Source organism: Scleropages formosus, chromosome 13, assembly GCF_900964775.1.
Source record: "Scleropages formosus chromosome 13, fSclFor1.1, whole genome shotgun sequence".
NCBI classification, from domain to species: domain Eukaryota; kingdom Metazoa; phylum Chordata; class Actinopteri; order Osteoglossiformes; family Osteoglossidae; genus Scleropages; species Scleropages formosus.
In genome coordinates, this window is record NC_041818.1 from 16386521 (window position 1) to 16414461 (window position 27941).

At 41.1% G+C, this 27941-nt stretch overlaps 1 protein-coding gene across 4 annotated transcripts; it reads right to left on the reverse strand.

Moving 5' to 3' along the window:
- On the reverse strand, positions 1-27903 carry LOC108936836 (AF4/FMR2 family member 4-like). Of its 4 annotated transcripts, none has more exons than XM_018756449.2 (20): positions 27570-27903; positions 11665-11791; positions 8412-9167; positions 8057-8101; positions 6432-6518; positions 6193-6229; positions 5908-5977; positions 5719-5808; positions 5110-5266; positions 4073-4945; positions 3778-3863; positions 3438-3681; positions 2945-3036; positions 2601-2664; positions 2012-2148; positions 1667-1738; positions 1296-1389; positions 1138-1181; positions 743-960; positions 1-266 (listed from the first exon to the last, which is right to left on the reverse strand). In XM_018756449.2, exons 2-20 carry the CDS (start codon positions 11785-11787, stop codon positions 139-141), a joined length of 3417 nt encoding a protein of 1138 aa, XP_018611965.1. In that variant the 5' UTR covers positions 11788-11791; positions 27570-27903; the 3' UTR covers positions 1-138. The 4 variants fall into 4 exon arrangements, with proteins under 4 accessions (XP_018611965.1, XP_018611963.1, XP_018611966.1 ...); XM_018756447.2 differs by lacking the exon at positions 27570-27903 and adding an exon at positions 26484-26555; XM_018756450.2 differs by lacking the exon at positions 27570-27903 and adding an exon at positions 18519-18758 and having other exon boundaries at positions 5122-5266.
- Between the last annotated feature and the right edge of the window lie 38 nt (positions 27904-27941).

A 27941-nucleotide genomic window follows, 5' to 3' on the forward strand; every position in this document is an offset into this window, starting at 1 on the left:
TTCCTCCGGTTCATGATATCAAAGGGCCCTATACTCATTGTATATGATTATTATCTCTTTTTTGGCAAAGTGACAGGAATATACACAGTGCTGTAGATAGAAACGATGCAGAGATCCCAAAGTGGACTCTTGTGGCCTCTACGGTAAGAGCTTGCCGTCCTGCCGCAGCCAGTGCAGACCTTGGCGTGTGTAGCGCACCAGGTCCGTCATGCTGCTGGTGTTGAAGATCAGAGGGCCCATGACCTTGTCCAGCTCAGCAAAGAAATCTGCAAATAGAAAGCTGTAGTTGGCAAAAATCTAACAAGCCATTCGGCATGAACTCTGTTCTTGGGCCTCGAGTCCTGCTGCATCAGTGTTGTCATTAATAATAATATATACCACCATATCACCATACCTTACATACTTGAGAACGGGAATGAGAATTCTACTGGCCTTGTCTGCTGTTCAGGGAAAACTCTCTTACTCGTTGCAAATGTGTTAAGTATATGGCTATTTCCCATACTTAATACATAAGCTATTTTAAACCAATTAAATTTTAGCATGCCAGCTTTTATATTAGTGACAATTCATTTCAATGTCTTGTTTTACTGGACATTTACATTAACTCATGAGCTACAGTGTCTGGTGTGGTGTACACTGACACGGAGACCACTGCAGAACAGCAGTTTTTACAATGGTCTGCAATAAGCACGGGTGGGGAACCGAAGGAACACTTTCATGAATGTAGGAGGGCCCTCTGTACCTTTCTGCTCTTTGGCCAGCTGCTCTGCTTGATCCCACACCTCGGTGGCGTACAAGAAGTTGGAGGTGACCTGCACGTAGCTGGCGGCCATCTGGTGGATGCGCTGGGGGATGGTGACTGAGGAACTGCTGCTGGTACTCGAGGCCCCGGAGGAATAGCTGCCCGTGCTGCCGGGGGAGAGCTTGGGCGACACAGGGGAGGGCATGCCAGCCGCTTTGCTGAAGGTGGAGAGGAGGAGGCACACATTTTTAACATGAGCAGTGGGCGGGCCTCCAAAAGCAAGATGGCTTCTTTCATGAAAGGAGAAATGTATATAGCAAAGGTGAACTAAAATGTTGAAATATGAAACCGCAGGTATTCTCTATTAGTACGATCTGAGAACAAACAAAACTCACCTTCCCATTCCAGGTGAAGGAGCTTGACTATTACTTAAAGAATTCTGAAAAACAAAATGTACCACTGATTAGACGTTTGTTAGATCTAGCCTGCAAGTGTGAGAAGAATCTCAGAAGACATTTCCTTGGCATGATTTGTAAAAGAAAAAATAAATCACCTTTAGGTGTTCAGTCAGAGTCTTTGAGTACTTCAGCGCGCTTTCTTTCCTAAGCTTGAAAAGCCGAAGATAGAGGAGGGCCTGACACCGCAGGCTAGCATAAAAGAGAGTTCAGATTTTACTCCATCTGTACATATGCTGCAGAATTTACTTACTTGACAGTGTTACACTATACACTTCTACACAGCTGGACATTCTACTGGAGCAACTCAAGAAAAGTTTATGGTCTTAATGCTGGAACAGCAGAGGAGCTCTTGTGAGCTTTTGGCAGTCATATTAGTCTTGTACACAGTTTCCGAACCACTGCTCTAGAAGGCACCCGGAATTCAGTGCACACATGTAATTTAAAATGAGTCAAGAGCAGCACCTACCAAAGGACTGCTAGCCTTTTGTCTGCTGATGTTGCATCAGGAGCCATGTAGCTCTTCAATTTCATTGTGTACCTGAAACCAAAAAAGTAGAGGCATCACATTCGATTCCCTCTGAAAATCACCTGACTTGTCAATCCTTGCATGTACTTTCCACACAAACAAATTAATACAGCCATGTACCAGCTCTTTTTCTAAATAACATTTTCAAAGGAGATTAAAATAAGAAGTACGAAGGACAAGGGGCCTCCAGAGTTGTCATTCCTTGTTTGCAACAAATGGGTGAATGGATGAATGAATGAACGAACGAATGAATGTTGAGTGGCAAAAGGTATGCAGCCTCCTTACTTGATGAGTTCCACAGTCTCGGCATACATTGGGAAGGGGGATTTAGCCTCCTGAGCGCTCCTTTCCAGGGCATTGCCGCACTCAATGAATGAAACTACAGCGTCCAGGTAGTACACCGCCTTCTCAAACCTGTCCATCTGTACGCAGATAAAAAGGCATGTGATGCTTATGTAAATCCAGCAATGTCTGTAGCCACACTTCACCATCTGTTTTCTCAATACTTTTTTTAACAGGGTAAAAAGTACAGCCATGGTCCCTCCCCCTAAATGTTCAACGAAAATCAGATAACACTATGTCCATGGTCTCAAAGAGTATTACATAAAAGCCTTATGCAACAATAACAACCATAACATTTAAGATGGGATGAAGAATATGTTCACAAAGAAGGCTTGTTTTTATCATGAAGGTCAAATAAGTACAAAGTAGGAATGCAGAGTAGAGGGAGGGGTTTTTAGGGTTAAAGAAACTGCATTCTTTTCAGAACATTCCATGTATTTTTAAAATTTGTTCTGCACTTGTTTCAGTGGCATTACTGCAGATTTAGACCAGAGCTGTGTGCTTGCCAGAAAGAACTGGGAACATGTCATACCAGTGCATCCGCATTGTGTTTAAGCTTCTTGGCCTCCTGCAAGTAGTGATCGGCAGAATGCATCCTGAAACACAGTTTGTGTTCACAGAATGCTTGAGTGTGGGCTTGCAGGATAATGTTTATACAAACCACAAGACAATTTATCACTTAAATGATCAGCAAAACAACTGCATTACCATTACCAGGACAAACATCAGAAGGGGACAACCAATCTCACACACTCACACAGGGCTTGAAAAACCTGGATTTTGAGCTAGCTTTTTTTTCCTTTTTTTCCCCAAACAGTATAAACTGAATGGATGCTCAAGTAGTATGAAATATTAAGCAGGAAGAGGAGTGTTTACCTGTCCTCAAATGTTAGTTTCGATCTTCGAGACTTTGAACCTTCTGAATGTGAGACAACCGGTTGGTTATCAGAAACTTTCAGTGTCTTTTCCTGTGAACGATACAATTCAAAGGGAAATTCTGGTCAGAACCTTTGATTACACATGCATTTGAAACAACATTTCTGCCTTTGTAAATCAAAGTCACAGATGGCTAGACAACATTCGTTCAGCAGAGTAGATGAGTTTTAAGCTGATCTGTGATAGGATTATTCAAGCTTGCTATCTGAAGTAAGAACATGAAACAGCAGGCCTGTTGGTCACATCAAGAGCGCAGCACAGCTAAGTGGGACCATATAAAACTGAGTGCATAGAAGTAGACTGAGTTTAAAGGCTGGAGGGGGTGTACAGAAGTACGAGTGTGGTGGGATGACTGGACACAGCCCTTATGGGGTGGGGCTAAAGACACATAAAGTACAATAAGGATTACTTTGGGTGAAACAAAGCACCCAACCTTGCACTCCTTGCCCCCCTCGGTCTGCTTGTCCTCGCCCTTCCTGTGCTTGGAAGAGGAGCTGCCACCCTTGGTGCTCCGGCTGCCCTCCTTGGTGCTGCCAGTGCTACTGGAGACAGGTGTGGAGGACTGGTTGGCTGCGCGCTTGCGGCTCTCATGTTCAGTCTTGGGCGTCTTCTGCAGCCCAGGTATGGAGGGAGAGGGCGCTGGCTCATCCTTCTTCTCTGCGGTTCTCTTGGCTGACCTGCGATCGAAGGGAAGCCAAATGAGCGAAATCTTAAATCCACACAAGCAGCATGTTGTCCAGTCAAGACCTGTTGTCCAGGAGCATTGAACTCACTGTTTGCTGCTGGTCTTGTGGTGAGATGATCCTTTGTCCTCCAGTCTTGGTTTCTTGTTTTCACTCTTAATGCTGTCATCATCGTTCTAGATGATGCACAGAACAAAACTTATTGTTTTTGAACTACAACAATACTGAAAAAGGTATATTTTAGATGCAATATGGCAGACTTGTCTAAATATTTTTGCCATTTCAACAGAACCATGACAAATGTGTGAGAGAAATTACTATAACCTGCAGTGTCACTATTATCATACGGAAAAAAATCCCTCATAAAATGTACTGAAAACTTTACCTTGTGTTTCCTTTTGCCTTTGCTCAAGCCTTTCTCACTAGCCTGCTTCTGGGACTCTTTCCCATCCCTCTCGCTGACAGGGTCCCTTTCTGTCTTGGGTTGCTCCAACTCCTTGTGTGGCCGACCAGGTATTCGCGAGAGCAGGCTGAGGTCGATTTTGACCACCAGCTCTTGCCTCACTGGATAGTGGTCGTCAGAGTCACTGAGTGGGGAGAGCAGCTCCTTCTCTTCCATAGGAGAGAGGATACACACTGGAGTCCTGATGCTCTCTGTGTACTTGGGGGTCTGTGAGGATGAGGGAATGCTCTCATTCTCCTCTGAATCAGAGGAAGAGGAGTCGGTGTCCACAAATTCCCGGGATTTTGTCGAAGTCTTAGTTGGGATCTTGCATTTGCGCTTATCAGGGGCTTGCCGGGCCAAGCTCTTAGGCTCCTTCTTGATGCTGGGTTTCCGAGAACCCTTGGTGGCAGCTTTAGGTCGGTGGGGAGGGATCTCAGGTGGAGGCTCACTCTCCACCATTAGCCCCCCCTTGGGTTCCTCCACAACAGGTGGCTTCTCACATTTCCGGGGCTGCTTTTTGCCAACAGTCCTGCGCTGTGCTGGACCACCTTCGCTCTGGGCAGGAGACTTCTGCCTCCCCCTGCCACCCTCGGAGCCTTTCTGAGCTGCCCGCAGGTCTCTGCTTGGAGCAGACATGCCAGAGTCTTTGGCTCCGCCCTGCCCACCATACCCACGACCTGAACCCTGCTCCCGGCCCTCCTTTTTGTATTTGGCAGGAGCGTTGCTATTGTCCACCGGAGAGGCTGGTGAGAACTTGTTGACTTTGTGAAGCCAGTTGTCCAATTGCCATTTATTGGCTGTAGGAGGTTCAGGCTGAAATGAACAAACAGAATAATTCTTTGTTTGTTAAAGGTTGCTTTTGCTATATAATCATGAAAATCAATACGTAACTAAAATATAACCCAGTCACCACTCTCTCTCTTCACCAATGTTAACAGTATGAGGTCAGGCAGTGGAAAGGTTTAAACCCTCTTAACTTTAAATCCCACCTCGGGGGAGGCGGCACGGGGCGGCTCGTTGGCCTCGCTGTCGCTGGAGCTGCTCTCGCTCTCACTGTCCGATCCTGAGCTGCTCTCTGAGCCGCTGTGGCTGCTCGATTCCTCCCGGGAGTGCTCTGCACCCTCGCTGTTGTTGCTGTTGTTACAGGGGTTACAGACAAAAGACAAGAGTTTAGCATTTGGCAACAAGAACACTAACTGGAGCCGTACGTTCTGAAGTTATGTGCTCCTGAATGAACATGAGCCTCTTCAAATAAATCTTAAATATTTAAGTCAATACATTTACATTCATTAATTTAGCTGATATTTCTTTAAAGCAACATACAACATTAAGCAACCTACAGTTATTTACTCATTCATATAACTGTGCAATATCACTGGAGCAATCTAGTGTAAGTACCTTGCTCAAGGGTACTACAGCTGGAGGTGGGATTTAAAACCGCAACCTTTGGGTCCAATAGCAGCAGGTCTAACCACCATATAAAATCAGAATTCACACTATTTTAACTCAGTTGCACATACTTTTTGAGGAGCTAGTATCACAAAGGGCATAAACTGCTTTGGTTTGCTCCTCAGACCAAAAAGTACCTTGTAGATTCATTTCTTGAGGCAGCTTTAGGATCTTGCTCTTCATCACTCTCTTCACTGCTGCTCAGTTTCAGATCATGTTCGAGTGTACTGAAAGGTGATCACAGAATATGAGGCAGAATAATACTTGTAACTAACTGAAGAGAGTGATCTGTGAGTTCTCAGTTTTTATGGACGAGGGGGACTCACTTTGCCGGTGGACCTTCTCCAACTTTGGACTGATGACTGCCTGAGGTCGTCTTTGAAGATCCATATCGCTCTAGGGTTGTTAAATCAAGGAAAGTAAAAATCAAGGACAGGACAGGATAGTAAAAACAAAAATATATGAAGAGCTTATAAAAGTCCTAACACCTGAGCTCAGCCGTGGCACCCATTTCATTCTTTAGTCCGAAGCCAATAATGTGGTATGCTTTTAAATAATATGTTACTGCATGCGCTGTGAAATGACCTGTAAAAATATGCAGGTAAACTTACTCTGTCCTCCACTGGTAAGAGTCGAGTGCTGAGCACCCTGTAAGAGACAGAGTGATATTTAGGAAAGTAACTGCTATTCCAGAAAAAAAATTCAAATGCATAAAATTTTATCTACAAATAACTCAGTGTTGAATCTATTTTTAGGCATTTCTGGTGGAAAACATGAGTCCTTCTCCCTGACTCAAGGTCAAGTCTGTCTGTCTGTCTATGACACATTACAACACTGCTGTCCATTTCACCTTGGTAGGGAAGGGGAACTTGGATGACTCTGGTTTGCAGGGTGTTTGAATTGCTGTCAGAGGAGATGGCAGGGATTGAGTCATCTCCTACAGAGGAAAAAATAAGGGACAATTATCCACATCAGAACTTAAGTCTTACTTTAGTAGATCAAACAAATTCTCATCCTTTAATTCAACAAATATCTGACAATACATAGTTAATGTGAAAAACCCAAGTATGGTGACATTTTTCCTAATACACCAGAATAAAACTTCTTTTCATTAGACTGAGCAGGGGTGTAACCAGAACTTTTTTTCAGGGGTGACCAGGTAAGACCCAGTGATTTCACTGAGGTGGCCAAAAAAAAAAAAAAAACTCATAACTGACTGTGACATGCTGTACCAAAAGCAAATTCTACAGAATTTATTTTTTACAAGTGTACACATGAAATTACAGTGGCAGTACTAATAAAGGTCTGTAAAAACATTATACATCATTTAATACAATCCTTATTCTACATTATGTGTATATTTAGACGCTAATGATGCAAATTGGGCATTGGAATTTTTTTTTTTTTTTATGTTTGTAGATACAATTGATGTAACCTACATACCTGGTGGGCAACAACTGACTGCATGAATGTCCTTGCTCATCTCTGATTCTGGTCTGATGTGTGTTGTGTCTGTAGAGCTTCTCCACAATCTCCCTCTTGGACTGTATGATACCTCTGCTTCCTCCTTGTCTCTCTTAGCAGCATATATTTCCCCTGCTTCTTCCCTCTCTGTAGCATTCATTTCCCTGCTTCTTTGTCATTTTCAGTTTTACTGCTACTAGTCCTCAGTTTGTAAAAAAAGGAAAGTATCTTCCTAGCTTCCCCTGCTTTCCTTTTGCTCTCTACAGTTTAGACAAACATCTATCAAGAAACACTTTTATTATCATTAAATTGAATAGCTACTTACAAAATACAGTGACAGACTCATAATGCAAGCATATGATGTGGGTAGTAACATTATTTTTAAAAATTAACTAGCTAGCAGCTGCAGTAACTTTAGCTAACATTAGTTATGCAACATTTATGGTAAGCTAACATTAGTTTCTCATGATGAAACATCGCAGTACCTCAACTTTAACAAACTTTCATGAAATGGTAGTGAAATGTAGGTAAACAACACTGATTTGACTCTCCTGATCACTGTATCCTCTTGCGTTGCTCACTTGGGCTGGACTTGGCTGAAGTAATGCTCCCGAAATTGAATTTTACCGCTCTTACTCCTCCCTCCTACACACAGAGGTTTGTGCCGTGTGGGCGGTTCGCAGCTTTTCAGCCTAATAGCACCGAACACTGTGTGCGTCGTACAAGTTTGAGTAGCGAAAAAAGTCACCTGTCAGTGTAGTCAAGAGTGCTTTGCACAACAGGGGTGGCCAGAAGGGTGGCCACGCTTCAGTCAGGGGTGGCACTGGTCAACCACGGCCACCACATAGTTACGCCCCAGAGACTGAGTATCTTGCTTTAGCATCATCACCATGACAGATTATTTGTGTGAATTTTGTGCTTTATGCTTTGTCTTAATAAAACTGAGTATGAATCACAGTTTTTTTTCCTGTACATTCAAATTCATGTGCTTAGAATACAAGGAACTCTTACCTTTAAAATGTCATCAACACAATTAGCATCTCCTGACATGGAAGCCTGCAAAATAAAAACAATAAACTGACATGTCAGATTGCTGCAAGAGCTGCCAGGTGTTTAATAAAGAGAAAATAAAGGAACCCACCCCCATGGGAGCATCATGACTTTTCAATATCACAAGAATCAGATTTTACTTACATAAATTAATCCTACATACAGCTTCTTATTGGTTATTAATAATTAAAAAAAAAAAAAAAACACATCCCTGAACAAACAATGAGATACTTACTAGCAACTGGACACATAAGTAAATATCATGAATAAAACAGAGCATAAGATCACCATACCCAGAACTTGAATTAGGCCTTACCTCCAGCAGTTGTGAGGGGATCTTGAGCTTGGAAAGAGGGGCTTTGCTACTGGACTTTATTTCCCCAACACTGCTGGCGTGTGACTGGCCACTGTAGGTCTCTGACGAACTCTTGGGCTCCAGAGTCTCCTGACCGTCCATGGGGCGAACATAGGCAGTAGGCTTCTGCTGCATGGAGCTGGGCTTGGACATAAGCGATGGGGGGAAGGACTGGCCTGGGGGCTGGCCACTGGGGAAGGAGGAGAGCAGGCGGGAGGGGGAGTCCCAGTTTACCTCGCGTTCCCTCTCACGCTCCCGCTCACGAGGGGACTTGCCGTGGTGCTCGCTGCCATGCGACCTGCCATGGCCAGAGCTCACAGAGCCCTTGGCGGGGCTGGCCATGAGGGACTTGGGGTGATCTGAGCCATGCTTGCTTGACCTCTTGCTGCTGCCGTGGTCTCGCTCGTGCCTCTGGCTGCTACTGCTGCCAGCAGCTGACCGCTGGCCACTTCCGTCTTTGCTGGACAAGCCAGACCTCTTCTGCGACTGGGAGGTGGTGCTGCTGGCCGAGACCACAGGAGTCCACTTCCCACCCTGCCCACTGCCACTCACACGTTCCGAGTAGAGGGACTGTCCAGATTTGTCCTCCAAGGAAGATGATCCTGGGGGTTTAGGGACTACCACTTTTGATGTTGTTTCCCCAATCACTTCCTTCATCTCGTCGTAATTACCCAGCATGCTCTGGATACGACTGGACAGTTTGTCTTCCTTGCTGGACTGCAGAAAGAGAGTATCACTTTTAAAGGCAGAGCAAAAAAGAAGCACAACCAAAGAATGTCACTGTCAGCCATAAGACAAGAAATTAAAGCATTCAACTATCACTGCTGTGTATAGGAAATAAAGGGGAGCGTTTTCTGTGGGGTCTTTTCTGTTATATACAAATGAGCTAGCAACACACACAGTGTTTTTACAACTTGGCAGAAGCACAAAAACAATCAGACAGCAGGTCATGCATAGTTTGATGAAAATGATTTCATGTAAATGAGTGTGAATTTTTAACAACAACATGTTCTACAGAGAGAATTAACAAAAATCACTTGTGGGTAAGGTACGCTTAGATAAGTCATTAATGGCAAATGTGACAGTGGCTGCTGTACATCTATCTGTAGTGGGTACAATACTCCTCTCCTAGCCTATAGTAACAAAACTCTCAGCTACTACTTAAATAACAATAGCTGGCATCATAGCTGCCACCTGGCCAGGAGGAGATAAGGGATTTGACATTGTGGAAGTGGTGTGAATGGGTGGTCCCTCTCATTACAGTGGTGATTTAATTAACAACTATGCACTGAGTTACTCTTGGAGAAATGGAGGGGTAAACTAAAGAAGTCTGATGAAGTGACAATTGAATACTTAACTACTCAGGAAAAAGAACAATGAGCTACATGCAATAATGAGTTGCAGGACAGTGTCACAGACCTGTCGAACACCTATTAGCATTATCCTCAGGACCTGATATTCTTACAAGTGGATAAAAACCACATCAAATATTTTCTTCTGATCAATGACAGTGAAACACAATATGCGGTTTAATAATCATAAGTAATTATAGGCTGTGGTTTGTATCAGCAAGGGATCTATAGAGATTCCCTTTTAATATGTTAAACATAAAAAAACAAGCATGTCTAACATCAAATAGTGCTGGAAGTAACAATAAGTTCTAGAACTTTGGTTAATTCCATGGGAAAAGAATGTTTTTTGCTAAACTTTAATCTTGGTGAACATCTCAGTGCCCTTCTGACAAATTTTAGGAAGTTATCAAAGCAGGTAACTAGCAAGTAAGAGTAAATTGTGTAAAAAAGAAAACATTAAACACTGATTTTATTTCATCTTTAATACTGCAATGTACTGAATAGAAATATGTCTATATACTATACTAATTATTGCAAGCAGTAGGTAGCATAGTCATTAGAGTCACTGTCTTGCAATCAAATCACCTGGCTTTTAATTCCTGTTCAGGCTGTAGTACCCTTGATCAAGGTACTTGCCCTGTATTGAGACAGTAAGAGTACTTTGCTGTATAAACAGCTGTATCACTTTCAATTTGCTTTGTATACAAAACTCAGTCAGTCACTTCGGAGAAAAGTGTCAGCTAAATAAATTAATGTAAATTAAAGTAGGTCGCCATTTCAGTAGGTTTATGAGATGAATGACTAACAGCCTAGTTCACAGGACTGCAACACAAAACTATCAGTAGATATGAGAGATTCTGCAAAGACACTGAGATGTGGCAGTGTGCAGATCAGCACTTCACAACTCTTCATCATCTCCATTTTATAGTAATAACAATTAAACTACATTTTTGTAAGCAGCCATTTTTCTTTTTGTTAGATACATTTTGAGGTTTCTAGGAAAGCATTAAGAACGGCTACGCAACCAGGCTGAATTTTCAGAACACGTGACCGAGAATAGGTGAAATGTGAACAGGATTTCCGGAAAGCACTGCACCTCACCGTTCAGTTCACCTTAGTGGATAACCTATAAACAGACACGGTCAGTGTCCAGTTTCCTCTGTCTAGTCCAGAACTTGGTGTGCTGTTCCCCCACCGAGACAGCGGGAAAAGGCTTACGTGTCAACACTGACCTTGTTCTCATTCTCATTCGTAATCCACTGAGCCCCTTCTCCCTCCACCCTCCTAGCATCTACTTACCTCTGCTTAAAGCCAGCTGGCAGGAAAGATTGCACTTGGGAGTCTGTAACTAAAATAGCCTTCGTAATTATGTCTTTGGTGGTGAAAGTCCACAATTGTGGCCACAGCTATGCTAACACTAATAAGACTAAGGGTGATCAAGTTCCCCATTACCCACCCGATTCTCTGGAAGGACATACCACAACCTCTACAATAAGGTATCCACAAACAAACTGGCCATGTAAATCTTTACCTGTCTTGATGTGCCACAAAACCCAAAATAATAATCATCTAACTATAACATGGATAAGGAAATACAGAAGTAGAGAGAAAAACTTATACTACCACAGTACCAGCACAGTTCACTAGTAAATGTTAGAATGAGTTTATTATTTAACGTACACATGTCAAATTCCATGTAGGAGCATCTATGCTGTAAACTTCAGTGGTTTCAGTGTACAGGCTGAATTTAAAAAGAAATTACAAATTGAACATCAGTTATAAAACCGACATACAAAGTAAAACCAAAAAGCTAACTGTTTTTAATACAGAAAATGCAGAAATAAAGACAAAAAGTAACTTACAACTTTGTATGGTTCAGGAAAAAGAGGAGAGTTAACTGGAAAGGCCTCTCCTCCCTGCTGGATCTCTTGATTTCGCCTTTCCCTTTCTTTCATTCGGAGAACATTCCGGTCTTCACGGTTCATGTTGCTAACAACGGAGACACAGTCACTAAGCATTGCAGAGAGAGAAGAAGCTGGCATATTTCCATTCCTATGTTTTTCCAAGAAAATAGCAGGCATCATCCAGTTAAAAAATAACAATACCAGACTTTTTAAATAAGTGATTTAAAAATGGAAAAGAGGTCATAAACCATTACCATCAAATGCAAGGATTGTCTAATTTGCACATTACATTCATGCTGCTATAAATCCTATCTATTAATATGTTAGGTGGTTCCAAGGAGCTGAAATTAACCAAGGAGCAGTCTACGAGAAGCTAAGTCTATGATTACAGTATCACCTTTTTAACCCAGTGTGGTTAGAAATCTTACTTGGGCTATGAAAAAACCATGTGCTACTGTCATTAAGAACTAGACTATTTCCTGTAGAGTAACTGTCGCAGAGGGGGGGGAAAAAAAATTTCAGACAAGACCATTTTTGACAGCAACAGCAGTTTTAGTGCTTTGTATCATATAGGTAACAGTGACACTCCATCCGTTTGGTACGGTCATTTTAGCACAAAACAGTTTGCTAAAAACGTTTGCATGGTGCAGTACACTTCAAACCTGGCAGACCATCATACTATTCTCTACTAAGCTCCATGCAAAACCCCGAGTTCAACGTAATACTATTTTAAGACTCAAGTTATGATATCACACATTCATTGAAGAGGTATGTCATGCTGACATTTGTCTAGTAATGAATAAGCTGAAAGTGTCTGAGAGAGAGGAGTCACTCAGTTTTCCCACGTCCTACTTAAGAGTATTTTTACTGGTAGATCAATATCACAACACCCATTCGCTGTGCAAATGCATCACTTTAGGACTCACACCTGCATTGTTTCCTGCAAAAATATTTTGACCATTTGACCCCTTCCAAGAGTTTAACATCTTCATGTCCTTTTCATTTCCTGTCAGCCTGCTCTTTCAGAAAGTCTTTCCACCACTATTAATAAACTCAGTCCCTTCAACTCTCCCCATCAAAGTCTCACCTCTTCCTTCTAACCTGCTGACTCATTTTCCCATCTATCTGCTTCCCCTAAGCCTCTCTTCATTCTTCAGTCTTCATTCTTTGGCTTGGTGGAAAGTGGTCATAACGTTCCCTTTTCTAAAGGTTTCAGATGCGCTCTACAGACTAAATCATGACATGTTATTCCAGAGTCAATCTAGGAATGTCTAGGAATCTGAGGGATTCATAAAGTCCAGCATGTTGATTAATACTGTGTGCCTACAACCTGTGAAAGTAGTCTAAATAAACGTATTTTATTTTGTCTTATTTGAACAGTATCATGTTAAATGTTATCACACACCAGGCATGTTTAAATTTTCACCTTGAGGATTTTAATGCACCATCATACCAGAATTTCAAACCTGAGAATCTAAAGTTCTTTCAGCCAATCATTGTTGCAATGGCACACAAGAAATTTACATTTTAAAGTAAATTTGGTGGACTGCAAAGTTTGTTTTGACAAAACATTGCTGCTGTTTTTTTTCCATTCAAATCAATGGAAAGGTTATTTTGTCTGCACTTGTAGATGGGATTGGTTATTGCGATACTAAACAACAGAGCATTCCTAAGGAAACCATGTTTTTTACCCTTCAGTCACTTTGTCTGGATGTTATGTTAGGAATACTATTTGAGTCAGTCAAATGTGCTTCATTTACTATTTCCTAATTACTATAAATTATTCTTGATTGTGCTAATGCTTTTGTTCAAGGTACTCTATAGTGTCTGCATTGTACAATACAACTATTGATCTGATAACTCAGTAAATTTCAGCAAAACTGTTTAAGTTTTCAACTTTATTAGGAACAGTCAACCCCTTAGCTAATAAACACTTGAAAGTTTTAAATTTTGCTGATCTCTTCACTGTTAAACAACTAAGACAGACAGCAAATCCTCGGCTCATGCATTGGGTTTAATGTCACCTGAATCATGATGCATTCAATCAACAATTCAAATAAGCACAATTAAAGTTGTATTAAGTGCATCTTTCAATTAACTACAACTACTGTAGTGCATATTCTGATTGACTACACCGATTCTTCCATTAGGTTGAGATAAGAACTCAAATAATTACCAGCCTGAATTTAGATTTCACACTTCTCCCTCAAATGTATACACACAAAGTAAATAGTTTCTCACCTCAAACATAACAGATAATTCTTTCTAGCAAGCGACAGCTATATAAATAAATAACAGGTACAGACACCCCTCGACTTACACAAATAAGTCGTTCTTCAACCCTTACGTAAGTAAAAAGTTACGTATGTCAGATTCCCCCTCTTCCCCCACCATTCAAAATAGGCTAGCCTACCCTAGGCATTTGTTGCAAACACGGTTATGAAAAAAATTACACAATATAATTATCTTCTAAATGTCAGACATATTAATGTCTGTCATATTTATTGTTGTTTTCATGCTAGCTGTTCCTTTCACATGCTCCTTTATATGTGTAGCATCCTTCACTATTGTATTCATAGTCAGCATGTCTAAACCTAATTCCCATGCTATAGCCGATAATCTTTGTTCACCTTCATACTTCCCTATTATTTTCAATTTCATTTCCAAATCGCTGTACACCTGCGAGATGGTTCTTGTTTTCCTTCAAGTGCACGTTTACCACCGGGCATTGTGAATAATGAAATGGGTAAAAAAAAATATGCGAAAAAGCACTACACTAACGAGGGAAGATGTGTTCACGGCTAAAAACAAACAGATGCAGTTTCTTGCCTTGTCTGGCTACGCCGACTTGCAAAAATATGCGCTTAACGTATTTCAGACGTTTTGCATAAAATAAAAGTGCTATCTGTAAATAATGTTTATGCCGGGAATTTTTTACGTAAATCCGGATTTACGCAAGTCAAATTTACAGAAGTAGAGGTGTGTCTGTATTTCCTCCATTGTGATGTGTTCCACAAAATTACTGGCAGATATACCAGTCTTAAATGTCTCAGGATAAATTAATGATGGCTCCCATTTTTTTTTAGCCTTGTATCAATATAAATGTATCCATGCCTTCTGAATCTATATGCATTGTTATACTTCTTTCAACTATTACTCCTCGCCAATAAATCAAAATGCTTTATACCTAAAGAAAATCCAAAGTGAATCAACTAACATTGACCAATACCTCCATAGCTGCCCATTCTTTGAACCCTGAATTTAATCACTCAAAAGCAAACTGACAGTCAGCTACTGTAAACTGTAGTGTTTGCTCTTTTTCCCTTTCTTTGGAGGGGAGTTTGTTTTAACCAGTGCTCCGTTTTCTTTTTAGGGAAGACATCCCATAATGATTTCGGCAGAGCTAAAATCATTCGCATCCTCAAATTTATGCATCTAACAGGGACCTTCACTTAAACGACCAAACTAATGATTAAAAAAAAAACCTCATAAAAGAGAAAATGTACATCTCTGCATCGAGGCAAATTCTTTGCGTTTAACAAGACCTTTCCACTCCTTTAAAGGCTCTTTGGTATTTCCCTTTATACATCACAAAGAATGACAAGGTCTCCCAGGAGAATAACTCTTAACACCAACGTAAGGAGCCAGAACCTGAGAGGGTTTTTCCTGTGCAGAATCAGTGGAATCCATCCATTCCTCACCTCCTACACTGCATTACTCCCAAGTCTAGGCACTTGTCATCTTTTGAAATGAAAATTAATGTAGCATATCAATACTGAGACCCCAACCACCCCCCAAACTCTTTTTTTCACCTTTTCAACCCCCTCTCTGTGGGTGCTTCTCTAAATTGTAATTCTCACGTTCTCAGGCCCTTAGTCGTGGAATATATTGCTCAGCTTCATCACTAAAGTTTGCATGCTGATCTGTTCAGCCTCTACATCTAACCAGCCACCTACTCCACTTCATTTAAAGTCCAGGCACGCACTGTACTGTACGTACTTTGTGTGATATATCCAGTGAACTTCCGCCTCTGCTGTCAGCTCAAACACAGCAATTCAATTTCAAAAAAGGTGAATGAGAAAAAAATACTGCTTTTACACTTGCCCTTGCTTTTACAGGTGGTAGAGTAGTGGTTAGAACAGCTACCTTGGACCCAAAGATCGCAGGTTTGAATCTCACCTCCAGCTGTAGTACCCTTGAGCAAGGTACTAACCCTAAAATTGGCCAACCATATAAATGGGTAAATAATTGTGAGTGTGTAATAATTGTAACCGTAACATTGTAAGTTGATTTGGAGAAAAGTGTCAGCTAAATGAATACATGTAAATGTACATTAACTGCATGTTTTCTGTTAAGACCCAGTACGTTGCTCTACGGTACCACTCTCTGCTGCCCAGCCAAAGGAAGCTGAAATATTAAAATGTCTATGGTCAGTATTTTGGAGCAGCCTTGTAACTCCATGCAGCCAATATAACTCCATGTATGGAGTTTAAAGCAGTTATTAGAATTTGAGGGAATTTACTTCTAAAAGTTACAACCCACTAAGTGACTGCTATTTAGCAAAAAGCTCATTTTGCTTACAAAAGAATAAAGTATATACAAGAGGTTTAGCAGTAGACGGCAAACCTCTCTGTGCTGCGTAGCTGACCAGATTTATCATGAAAGCTTTTTGGTTAATAAACCCAGGTAGACAAGCTCTAACCTCAAGGGAATTTTTGCCCCACATTAAACAAGCATTACAAAGCAACGAAGGGCTTAATGTTCGAGGAACTGGGTTGCTCTGTTCGCTGAACAGAAGCATGTATTACATACTTTTTGGAACTCTTGAAATAATTGAAAAAGATGTTTTGAAAAAGGCACGAGTACCACTTTTCACCTTTGCAGTCAAATGTAACTCTTTGTTCTGTATGAACGATACCTCACCATCAGCACTGACAAAGGCAAATCACCGAGAACTCCCAACTTGCCGGGTATGCACTCTACTGTTTTTCAGTTGTAGAACCAAAGGAAATAAAAAGTTTTAACTAACAAAGATGAGTGGCTTGCTCTAATCATACTTCAACTCAGCAAGTGGGATTACCACTTCTGTCCGCTTGGTGGTCACACTTATGAGAGGCTCCACTGGTTCTCAATTTTGGCTCTGACATGGTGGGCTGGCCTCCCTCACGCTCTCAAAACTGCAGAATCCCTTCCAGCATTCAAGAGGGGTTTCAAAACACATTTCTTTCAAACCTATTTCAATCTGGATCTCCTAACAGCTACACAAATTGGTACACTAATATCTGTCATGTATTCACTGTCAAGACTCTCACTTCCACAGGGCAGGGCAAATATGTTGTATTGTAAGCCTTATCCATTGTTATTCAATTGAAGGCAATGAACATTAACATCTTAGAAAACTTCTGCAAATTTGAACAAAGCTTTTATATGCCATGTACATAAGTGTAACTATTCTGACATATAAGGATACACTTTAAGCGCTGGGTTGTATGAAGGACAAATGAAAATTGAATGAAATGAATACTAATGAATTTAGGTTGCTTGAATGGCCGAGTTCTCAGCAAACATGAGCTAAAGCTTATGATTTGTCATATCGACATTAAGCAGTAAAAATGGTCAAAGCAACTGCAATGGGAATTTAATACAATAAAGGTAAAATCTGACTTTTTAATACCCTCCTCCCACTTTATATTCCATGGATTAAGAACTACTATCAGGTAGTGAGGCATCCCATTGGTTTCTCTGGCTACTTAAAAAATGACAGCCCACTTTGCAGATGTCCAGCTGTATTTGCTCTACTAATTGGGAGAAGTGTTCTCTTTTGCCCTTTAAAGTTTCTGCAGTAATGTCTGAAACTGTCCTGAATAAAGATAACTGGAAAAAAAAAACATCTTAAAAGGAATTCTGGTCCAATTCCTTATGAATCAATCAATATATATCGTGCTTTATTAATATTACTATTATTCATTTACTCAAAGCAGCTTATAGAATCTAGCCCATTTAAAGAGCTAGGGATATTTTTCCATTCAGGGTTAAATACCTTAGATCAATGGTACTACAGCAGCAGTGAGTACTTGAATCTTCAGGTTGTGAGTTCATGTCATTAACAGATTACTACATGCTGCTGCTTTGAATTTAAAAATGACATTTAAAGTAGAGGAAAACTGAGTAAAATTGTTCCAACATTTTTTCCACCATAAGGTATGTAACTAATGAATCAATATTGTTGTGGACATACAAATTTTTCCATAATTTAACATGGGGAGGGGGCATGGGGATATGACGCCTAATGTTCATGCAACCATGTGCCCAGCTCCACTGAGTATAATTGTTTTTTTAAATCTCCCAATACCTTTGACAAGTTGTTACATCCCTACCCTGCAGCCCTGAATTATCCAGTACGGAAGTTGATATGTCACGATAATTTATGCTGTTTGGCCATTTAACAATCTTTACAGTCATGTACTACATCCGAAAAAGGTACAACGTTCACAGAAATGAGCAACCCACACAATCTCTATACCTAAAACTTGTAAACAACATGAATGATTCCCTAAAGTAAATCAACTAACAACACAATGATATAGACTAAAGCAAACAAATAAAATGGATCAAGAAACAACCAAAATACAGACATTCATTTTTGAATGTTCAATTGACAGACTAAAGAACTTGACTTTTTCAACAAGCTTTTTTCTTTTTTAAATTATTTCCACCAGAAGTAGTTCATCTTTGCTGTGCACAAACAGAAACAAGCACTTTGTTGTTGTTACACTGCAAAGAACTGTGAGTGAAACTTGTTCTTTGCTTACCCTGTGTGAGAGGCCATGATCCAGACCGTGGATCATGAATACAGTCAGTCCAAATCCAACATGTCTCGAGCCTCTCCTTTCACGTGCCGTGGTGCGAACTACACTCTGTGCGAAACCGCTCTGACACTCAGTTGCCCTTCCCCACCTGTATTTCTAATATCAGGTCGGCTGCTGAAGAATGAACTTTAGTTGCTCAGAGATAAATCTGAGAGAGGGAAGGAAGGTTACAGCCTGTTCATGGCCCAGTCCATTCCTGCCACAACCTGGGGGGGGGGGGGGGGACACTGTGAAGAACGGTAACAATGGGTGACATTTACAGAGGGGGAAGGGAGGTGTCACTTTGAGTGCAACACCAGCAAAAAGTGATAGACTTAAATGTATACTTGGGGGGTGGGGGGGACTTCAGAGTCAAATTTGATTTGACAGCAAAGAGGGGCTTCTTATCCATGACAATTAGCAAACCATTTACAAAACAAAGACCACCATGGAGCTCATGGTGCTGCTTTAAGACTCGGTTTTCTATAGAGGAAAGGTGCAGTTAAAGATTCAAAGAAATACAAAAACACCACATTCTAAATAGACATGATTTTTACAGCTCTTATGTTCACACTGTGAAGCACTATATTTTATACTGTATCTTATGTAATGGCTTACTGACATTTAGAAAGTCATACTGACTTTCATTTTGCTCGATACGGTATGCAAGCGCTTTCTTTGCTGGACAAACAGGGCTCTAACCCTCCACGAAAGTGGCACAGTCCATCCTGTTCCATAAAAGGAGATGTTGTTTGAGTGGAGGGAGCCCAGTCTTCTGCTTATGTCACAGCCTCAATCAGAGCAGCCAATCAGGAAACAGCCTGTCTCCTCCCCCCACCAGAGGCCCAGTGCTGCACACAGCAGCAGAAACTTCTTTAAAGGCACCTGTCCCGTTCGCAAAACAGTGGGCCCCCTTCTCAAGTCCCACATCAAAAGTACCACGTTATTTCATTGTGCATCTCACAGAAAATAGTACTGCAGTGCACTAAAATGGTGACACTATGCCAGGTCAGTGAAATAAAAGTAAAGCCAAGTAGAGACATGTATTTATGTACACCGGCCAAATAAACAGGTAAGTGAAAGTCATGTTAGAAAAATATGATGGCCCTTTAAAAAATGAGAGGAAAAAAAAATACATATGTGTGTGCAAAAATCACCCTGTATTTGGAAACATTTGATATGCATTTGAGTGATGCAATTTGACATTAAATTCATGTGTTTCATGTCAGAGCTCATTCACCTGTAACAGAACTGAGCAGTGGTTACTTTTACTATCTTTCCAGGTTACTTTATTTACTCTTGCAGCTTGCTTCATCGGTCTAATTTCTTCACTTGTATCATCTCTCGATCTACAGATTTTGCAATTTACCAACATATTTCTCCAGATGACCAGCGTAATTTTTATGCTACGCTAAGTTTACGTAAAAACTAAAGTAGTAACACTTTGCCGGACTCATGTGTTATGAGATGCAGATGGTCTCTAGAATATCATGCAGAAAAAAGGATCACAACACTCAGATGTTTCAAAAAAATTCACGTTTCCTTGTATATCCATATGCCTTTTCACATCAATAAACCTAACAATTTCCCAAAAAGCCAGGTGTCCACAATGGAAAATTAATGAATTAGCAAGTAAGATAGTAAGATGTTCAGCTAAGTGATAAATTGAAGAAAGGAGTCCTTGGAATGATGGATGAAACTGGAGTCAAGATGCAGATGCAGCAAAAGCAAAAAACAAGGAATTTAAAATAAATTAATAGAGAAGAGGAGAAAAAGCTGGAAAGCTGGCACTGAGGGAAGATACAGTAGAACAAAAAGAACCTACAGGTTCTTTTTGGTAAAGCAAAACAAATCTGGAGGGGTGGGGGGGTGGGGGGGAGGACTTAAGATGCCAGTAATCACAGTAAGGAATCACTAAAGCGTTAGAGGAACACATTATGTGTCGTATCTCTGTGTAAGCAAAACATATATAAACAATGAATTAGAATTTTTCCCCTTTCATAAAAATGTATGTATTATCAGAACACATATATTCACTATGACACTTTAATGTTCCTATAAAATACAGATATATTCAAAGTGCCTATACAGTATGTCACAGCTGGCAACTTTGATATACCAACTTTTGACTTCTTTGGGTACAACACATCTCTACTGGCTAAAAACTGAAGCACTAATAGTAATTTCCTCACTTAAAAATTCTTGGTCAGAATAAAAAAAATTACACCAGTAACAGGAAATCACAATCTTCCCTTAACAAATTTAAAATCATATGTCTAGGAGCTTGAAACAATATTAGTCTTTCCCCTTTGAGAGAATGATGGAAAACCTTGAATTGTATTCAAATTTTTAAGCAAATGTTACATCTGCTGACAAAACTCTTAATGCCCTGCCAGAGGCAAAGGTCTTCCTCTTAACACTTCTCTCTTCTTGTAAACACTCAACTACTTACTAGTCACACATCGCACCACATCACCAACCCAACTTCCTCAAGGTGCGATCTGCACAATGCCAGTTAGCTATCCATTAACTAAAAATGCTTACTAAGGCCATTAAAATAGCCATTGAATGTTCCAAGAAGCTTTTGATTCCCTTGTGCTGTCCAAACCAGTGAGGAGCGCAGACCCCCAAAACAGGCAGGCCAGTTATTTCTGGAACACGGGCATCTCTTTTAGACTCCGACCGCAAATGGAAATATAAAGCCACCCCAACACCATTGGTGAACCCTCCAGTTTCATCAGCCAGACACCTTCAACTAAAGTCACAGTACAGTGCTGCAAGGATTGCCATCATAGCATATTTTCTTGTATGCGTAGAAAATCATGACAGGGCAAATGCATACTTCTGGAAAGACAGTGAATATGACTTTTTTGACTATTGTCAAAATGACTGTTTTACGATTTCTTTCACTTCTACAGCTGCATTTTCACCTAGCTAGTAATGCATATAATTCTTTGGATGGACATGAACTTTCACACTTTCTATCCTTTTCCTCATCCTTTTTCTTTCTATTGTTTTGCCCAGATACACAAACGTCTTGTCCGAACAAGCCCAATACGATCAGAAGTCAATCCTGACAGGACTCCAGTCCATCACAGGGAAGTCTCACACTTACATTCACATTCAAACTCACACTCATATCCACACTCACACATATGCACAACAAGGGCAATTTAGACTCAACAATCCACCTAAACCATATGTCTTTTGCCTGTGGAGGGAAACTCAAGAACTTAGTGGAAAACCCCACATTCATAAGGAGAACACTCAAACTCCATACACACATAGCTGGGGACAGATTTAAACACACAACCTAGTGTCTGCGACGTGCCAGCACAATCCATAACTCATCTGTGATCCAGACGAAGACCCTAATTTGGCACTGCTGATTCACATCCAAAATTACAAAACAGATAAACTGCACAAGAATTAACTGCAGGCAAAAACAAACGGCAATAGAATTCATGCAGTATGAAATGCAAAAGACTATTTTTGCAACAATTCATTCATTACAAATTATGATACTCAGCTAATTTATTGCATAAACCGATTTGTTATCGGTGCAAATTTCCCTATCCAAGTGAATTTTATCCTTATTTATCAGATGTAAACCAAAACACACACACACACACACACACACACACACATTTTCAGAACCACTTGTCCCTTACGGGGTCACGGGGAACCGGAGCCTACCCGGTAACACAGGGCGTAAGGCCGGAGGGGGAAGGGAACACACCCAGGACGGGACGCCAGTCCGCCGCAAGGCACCCCAAGCGGGACTTGAACCCCAGACCCACCGGAGAGCAGGACTGCGGTCCAACCCACTGCGCCACCGCACCCCCTAAACCAAAACACTTAAATATAAAGATTTATATATATAAATATATAAAAATTTGAATATATTTAATCACAACATATGTAAAACAAGGAAAAATGCAAATGCTGGGAAGAAGATGCCAGCCGACTAGGATAAAGGGACATTTAAATGGGAAATCCGTAAAAGCCCCAAAATAGGAGATTCAGAAATTACCAAGGATTGAACTGAACACCTCTGTCACAAAAACTCCATGTTGCGAGTTTTGCAAAGTAAGAAATATGCAGTACAGCTTGTCTGGAAACCACTTGAATCTAAGGCCAAAGTGCAAAACAGCATTTACCAAAGTATAAAATGTGGACTCCTGAACACTGGAAAAATTAACAGTCTGATGAGTGACTGTCAACCCTTTCTTCCATCTGCAATTGCTTATTTTTGAGAAAGCCAAAGAATGCACTGAATTCCGAGTCTCTACCACCAATTTGTAAACACAGTGGTTGTTCTGTAATGGAATGGACAACCAACTCATGGTAGTCCCTGGACCCAACATTTACATTGCATGGTTGCATAATAACAAAGGAATATTGACCATATGCTATAAAGTGAATCGGGTGTATCCACAAATTTCCTACAATTCTATGAAGTGCTTCCTAATTCACACAGTTCAGGACTTCTATAATGACATTCCAAGAAGGACTGGCATTGTTTTTTTTAATAATTTATTTATTTTTTTTAATATTTAGGGGAGGGGGGGTGCGGTGGCACAGTGGGTTGGACCAGGTCCTGCTCTCTGGCGGGTCTGGGGTTTGAGTCTCGTGTGGGGTGCCTTGCGACAGACTGGCATCCCGTCCTGGGTGTGTCCCCTCCCCCCCTCCGGCCTTACGCCCCATGCTGCCGGGTTAGGCTCTCGTTTGCCGCAACCCCGCCCGGGACAAGCGGTTTCCGTCATTGTGCTTTTAATATTTCCAAAATACCATTCATGAGATGACTTTAACTTACTGGTAATTACTAGTGCAGAAAAAGCTCATGAGGTAGGGTAAGTGCTGTCGAGTACAATTTCAGTCATGGTGATAATTGTGAGGGTTTCACGGTAGGATTGAGCATAGAAATTATACACCATTGTCTTCTTCCATGCAAACACAGGGAAAACATGCAAACTTTAAACAGACAGACAAAGAGAGAGATTCAAACTCACAGCGCTGGAGCTGCAGCATTGCAGGCTGTGCCATCATGCTACAAAAAGACCTTTAGGAAAGGTAGAGTAAGAGCTGTCAAGTCAATTTTGACTTGTCATTTATGGTAATGGAGGACACAGAAATGGTTTACCATTGCCTTCTTTCACACATCTCTTTGGACTGCTAACACATTTACATTTATTTATTCAGCAGACATTTTTCTCCAGAGCGACTTCCAATGAGCCCTATGTAGTGTTATCAGCCCACACACCTTATTCACCAAGGAGACTTACACTGCTAGATACACACTGGGTCACTCATCCATACATCAGTGGAACACACTCTCTCTATCACACACTATGGAGGAATCTGAACAACATGTCTTCGGACTGTGGGAGGAAACCCACGCAGACACAAGGAGAACATGCAAACTCCCCACACACTGAGTGGGGATCAAACCCATGTCCTCTTGCACCACCCAGGTGCTGTGAGAAAGCAGCACTGCTCACTGTGCCGTCCATTTATACAGCTGAGTAATTTTTACTGGTGCAATTCAGGGTAAGTACCTTGCTCAAGCGGACTACAGCAGTGGATGAGATTTGAACCAGTAACATTCAGAGCCAAAGGCAACAGTTCTAACTACTACACTACCAAAAGAAGCAGGAACATTCAAACATCATGCACACTAAGCCAGATTCAAACCTACAGTGTACAACAGAAGTGAGAACACCCCTATGCAATATCATTTAAATGTCAAATGATTCAAAATTGTATCACCTCTCAACAAATGCATTATTTCTAAGTTGACAAGCAGAGTACTTTCTCTTATGAACAATCACAAACAAATACTTTGGAAAGACTATATTGAAAAAACAGGCCCCAAAGAAGAGGCTCAATGCAATAAAAGTGAATACACCTGTGATCACTGACACACAAGTTAGAAAACCTGTGATCACTGAAACAACACTGAGTACACCTGTGATTTCCAGTTAGCCTAATTGCATAACATGGTTATAAAATGACCTGTGAACAGCAGACCTTTCTTAATTTTGGACCTGTGGGCTTTGTCTATCTGCATCATGGCTCCATACGGAAAAGAACTGCTAGAGGACTTGAAAGATCTGATTGTGAGACTTCACAAAGATACAGGAAGATTGGTGACCACCTAAAAATCAGTTTGAACACAGTAATCAGGAGGTGTAGAATGAGCCATACTATCACTAATCAGAGCTACAGTGGCCATCCTCCTAAAATGACACTATGGACAATATGCTACTTGCACAATGTAGCTCTGAAAAACAGATGGTCAAGTGCTTCAGACTTGGCACAAGGGTTATCAATGGAAATCGGAGTTTCTGCGACAGCTCAGACAGCACAAAGGACATTGCATGCCTTCAATCTCTATGGATGGTGTCCAAAAAAAAAAAATTACTTACTCTGTGGTGCAAAACTACAAGATTAAATTTTTCTAATAAACATGAGAATCCTGAATAGTGGGAGCACATTCTTTGGTCAAAGGAGAACAAGATAAATTTGTTTGGCTCAGATAGGATCCAGCATGCTTGGCATGAACCCTGCCAGAACTATCACAGTGAATGCTTAGTCCTGACAGTGAAGCACGGAGGTGGGGATGTGATGATATGGGGCTGTATGAGTGCAAAAGGTGTTGGGGAGATGACATTTATAGATGGCAATATGAATGCCTGTGGAGTGACCAAAATATTGGCTGACAAAATGACTCCCAGTCTTCAGAAGCTTAGCAGAAGAGGAATATTCCAGCATAACGATTCATAGCACACTGCCAAACGCACGCAAGACATTTTTAAAAGAAGAAAAAAGTGAAAACTATGACCTGGCCAACTATGTTGCCTGACTTGAATACAATACAATACCTCTGTGGTATTTTAAAGAGAAAGGTAGAGCAGCACAACCCTCCAGCAAAGAGCAGCTGAAAAAAATTCTCTGAAGAATGGCAGAACATCTCTCCAGAAATTTGTGCAACACTGGTATCCTCCATGCCGAGGAGGATTGAGTCTGTCATCAAAAATAAAGGTGTACATACGAAGTATTGGAAAAAAGATTTGAATCTCAGTAATGAAAGGCGTACTGACTTTTGTTGCATTAAGTTCCTACCGTGGGGCCTATATTTTTCAATACACTAAATCTAAATGTAGCTTTTCATTTTACGGAAGCGCAAACACCCTACTGTTCAAGTTAGAAGTAATGCAATTACTGTAAGGTGATGCAACTGACGCAGTTGACATTTAAGCGATATTGCACAGGGGTGTTGTATACTATATGCTCCAATGCATAGCTCAGGAAGAACTGTGACACAACAGCATTACAGACTTAGGGGAAAACTGGCTAAACATTAGAATACTTACTGTAGACAAAAAAAAAAGAAAAAGTACCAGAGTTAAACCCAGCAACCAACACAGGCATACTTTATATGAAATGCTTGCCTATGGCAAGTCTTCAGTTCTAGGTTGATTCATTTAAGATGTCATATACTCATTCAGTAAAAACTAACTTTGTTGTCCTTGGTAGCAACCATGCTCATAAGCTATCATGTGCTTGTGCTCTTTGCAGCTTTCAAGGCCCCCCCAGCCTTATGTAAATGATTCAGCATCCATTCCTTGACATGTGGCACCATTGAACATCTCACATTCCAGCACAGCAAGTATTGTAGATACTAACCAAAGACAATCCATGCAGGAAATTCAGAATTCATGCAAGGGCATTTTTTGGAACATGACATGTGCCAAATTTTTATGTGGTACAAAGCATGGTACTGTAGTACTACCAATAATCACACAAAGTTTATTGGATTATAGCCAATGAATCTTATAATGTGTCAAAATAAGTAGAAGTAGAAGCAAGCAGAACAAGCAAGCAATTTCAGCACATCCAAAGAAAAACATTCACCTATGATATTACCCTCTGCTCTTCATTCCGGAACAGAATAGGCCTTTATCATGTGTCCATAGAAATCAGACTTCCAACTTTGCAAGTAACATTGGATTTCCTTCCCAGAAAAGCTCCTCCAAAGAGAAATAATCCTTGTCAAAACAGCACAAAATGTTACTACAGAAATAAACAAAATAAATAATAAAACACCTACAGAATCATGCAAAGTGGTTAACACAACCAAGAAAAAAAAAAAACCCTGCTTTTAATTATTTTTCCCCACTCACATTTGACAATGTACAGTACACAGAACACAGGCAACAACATGATCTGTCCCCAAGCAGAATTCCATTCCAAATTTCATTACCCTGGCCTGTCCTGGGCAAACTGCTGCCCATGGATGGGTGCAAACAGTATGACTTCACGGTGTGTGTAATATTAAAAAGGACAATGGAAAGGAATACAACAGAGTATTTCAAAGGCCTGTCCTGACTCGATATGTAATTGACTCTGATCCCATGACGGGAACAAAGCAGTGACATCACTCCTGACGTCATTCATCATTCCTGTTACCGTGTCGGTGCTGAATAATCGCTCGCGCTCATCGTTCTGACGTTTAATCGCAGCCAAGAGGACATTCGAACACCTCGGGAATTTCGTCCTCTTTTCGCAAATAAAATGCGTTTTAAGCTTTCAAGTTCCACAATACGACACAGAAACGGCTGTGTTTACCACTTGTTTACAAAACACGAGACTTACTTCACTGACTGTTCTTACTTTGTTTGTTCGAAAATGTGCAATATGCTGCAAATTTCAAATTTGTCCCACTACTAGCACTCCCAGCAAAGTACGATTACTCTGCTTACCTCCCCAGTGCTTCGGACTGCGAAGTGAGCGCATCCCCTGTTCTGAACATTTCTTTCCGATCATGATACTTTGCCTCATCTAAGAGCAAGCACATCCGTGCCTGTATGGAGTAGTATCCGTGTTACAAGATAGGAAGCTAGGAGGGTTACACGCACTCCTCCTTTCGAAGCAACCGACATCTTGCAAGATCAGCTGTGAGCTACGTTCGCTTCACGGGCATTTAACGTTTAAATGCACCCGTCGCCTTACCTCTTCCGTCCAGTATTTAGGCCCAGACCATCGCTATGGAAGCCTTTTGTCTTTTCCACTTCTTTCCAGCTTTGTGCCCCCAAGTGACAGAAAATTACGTTGCAAGCGAGAGAAAGGTGCGAGTATTCACAACAACGTCTTTGTTCTCCGAGTTATCGCTGCTTTCACGCTGCCGCTGGATGCGTTTTTTAATTTTTAAAATAAAAAAAAAAAAATGCCCGGCTTTTTTACTCCATTTTACAGCACTGTGAGGGGCTAACGCTGATGGCTGCAGCTCGGCGACCGACCGCGGTCCCCGCGCGCTGACGACGGCGCGAGCTGCTACACTCGGCGCCGCTCCTGAACCCCGTCACGTGACCGCCACGCTCAGCC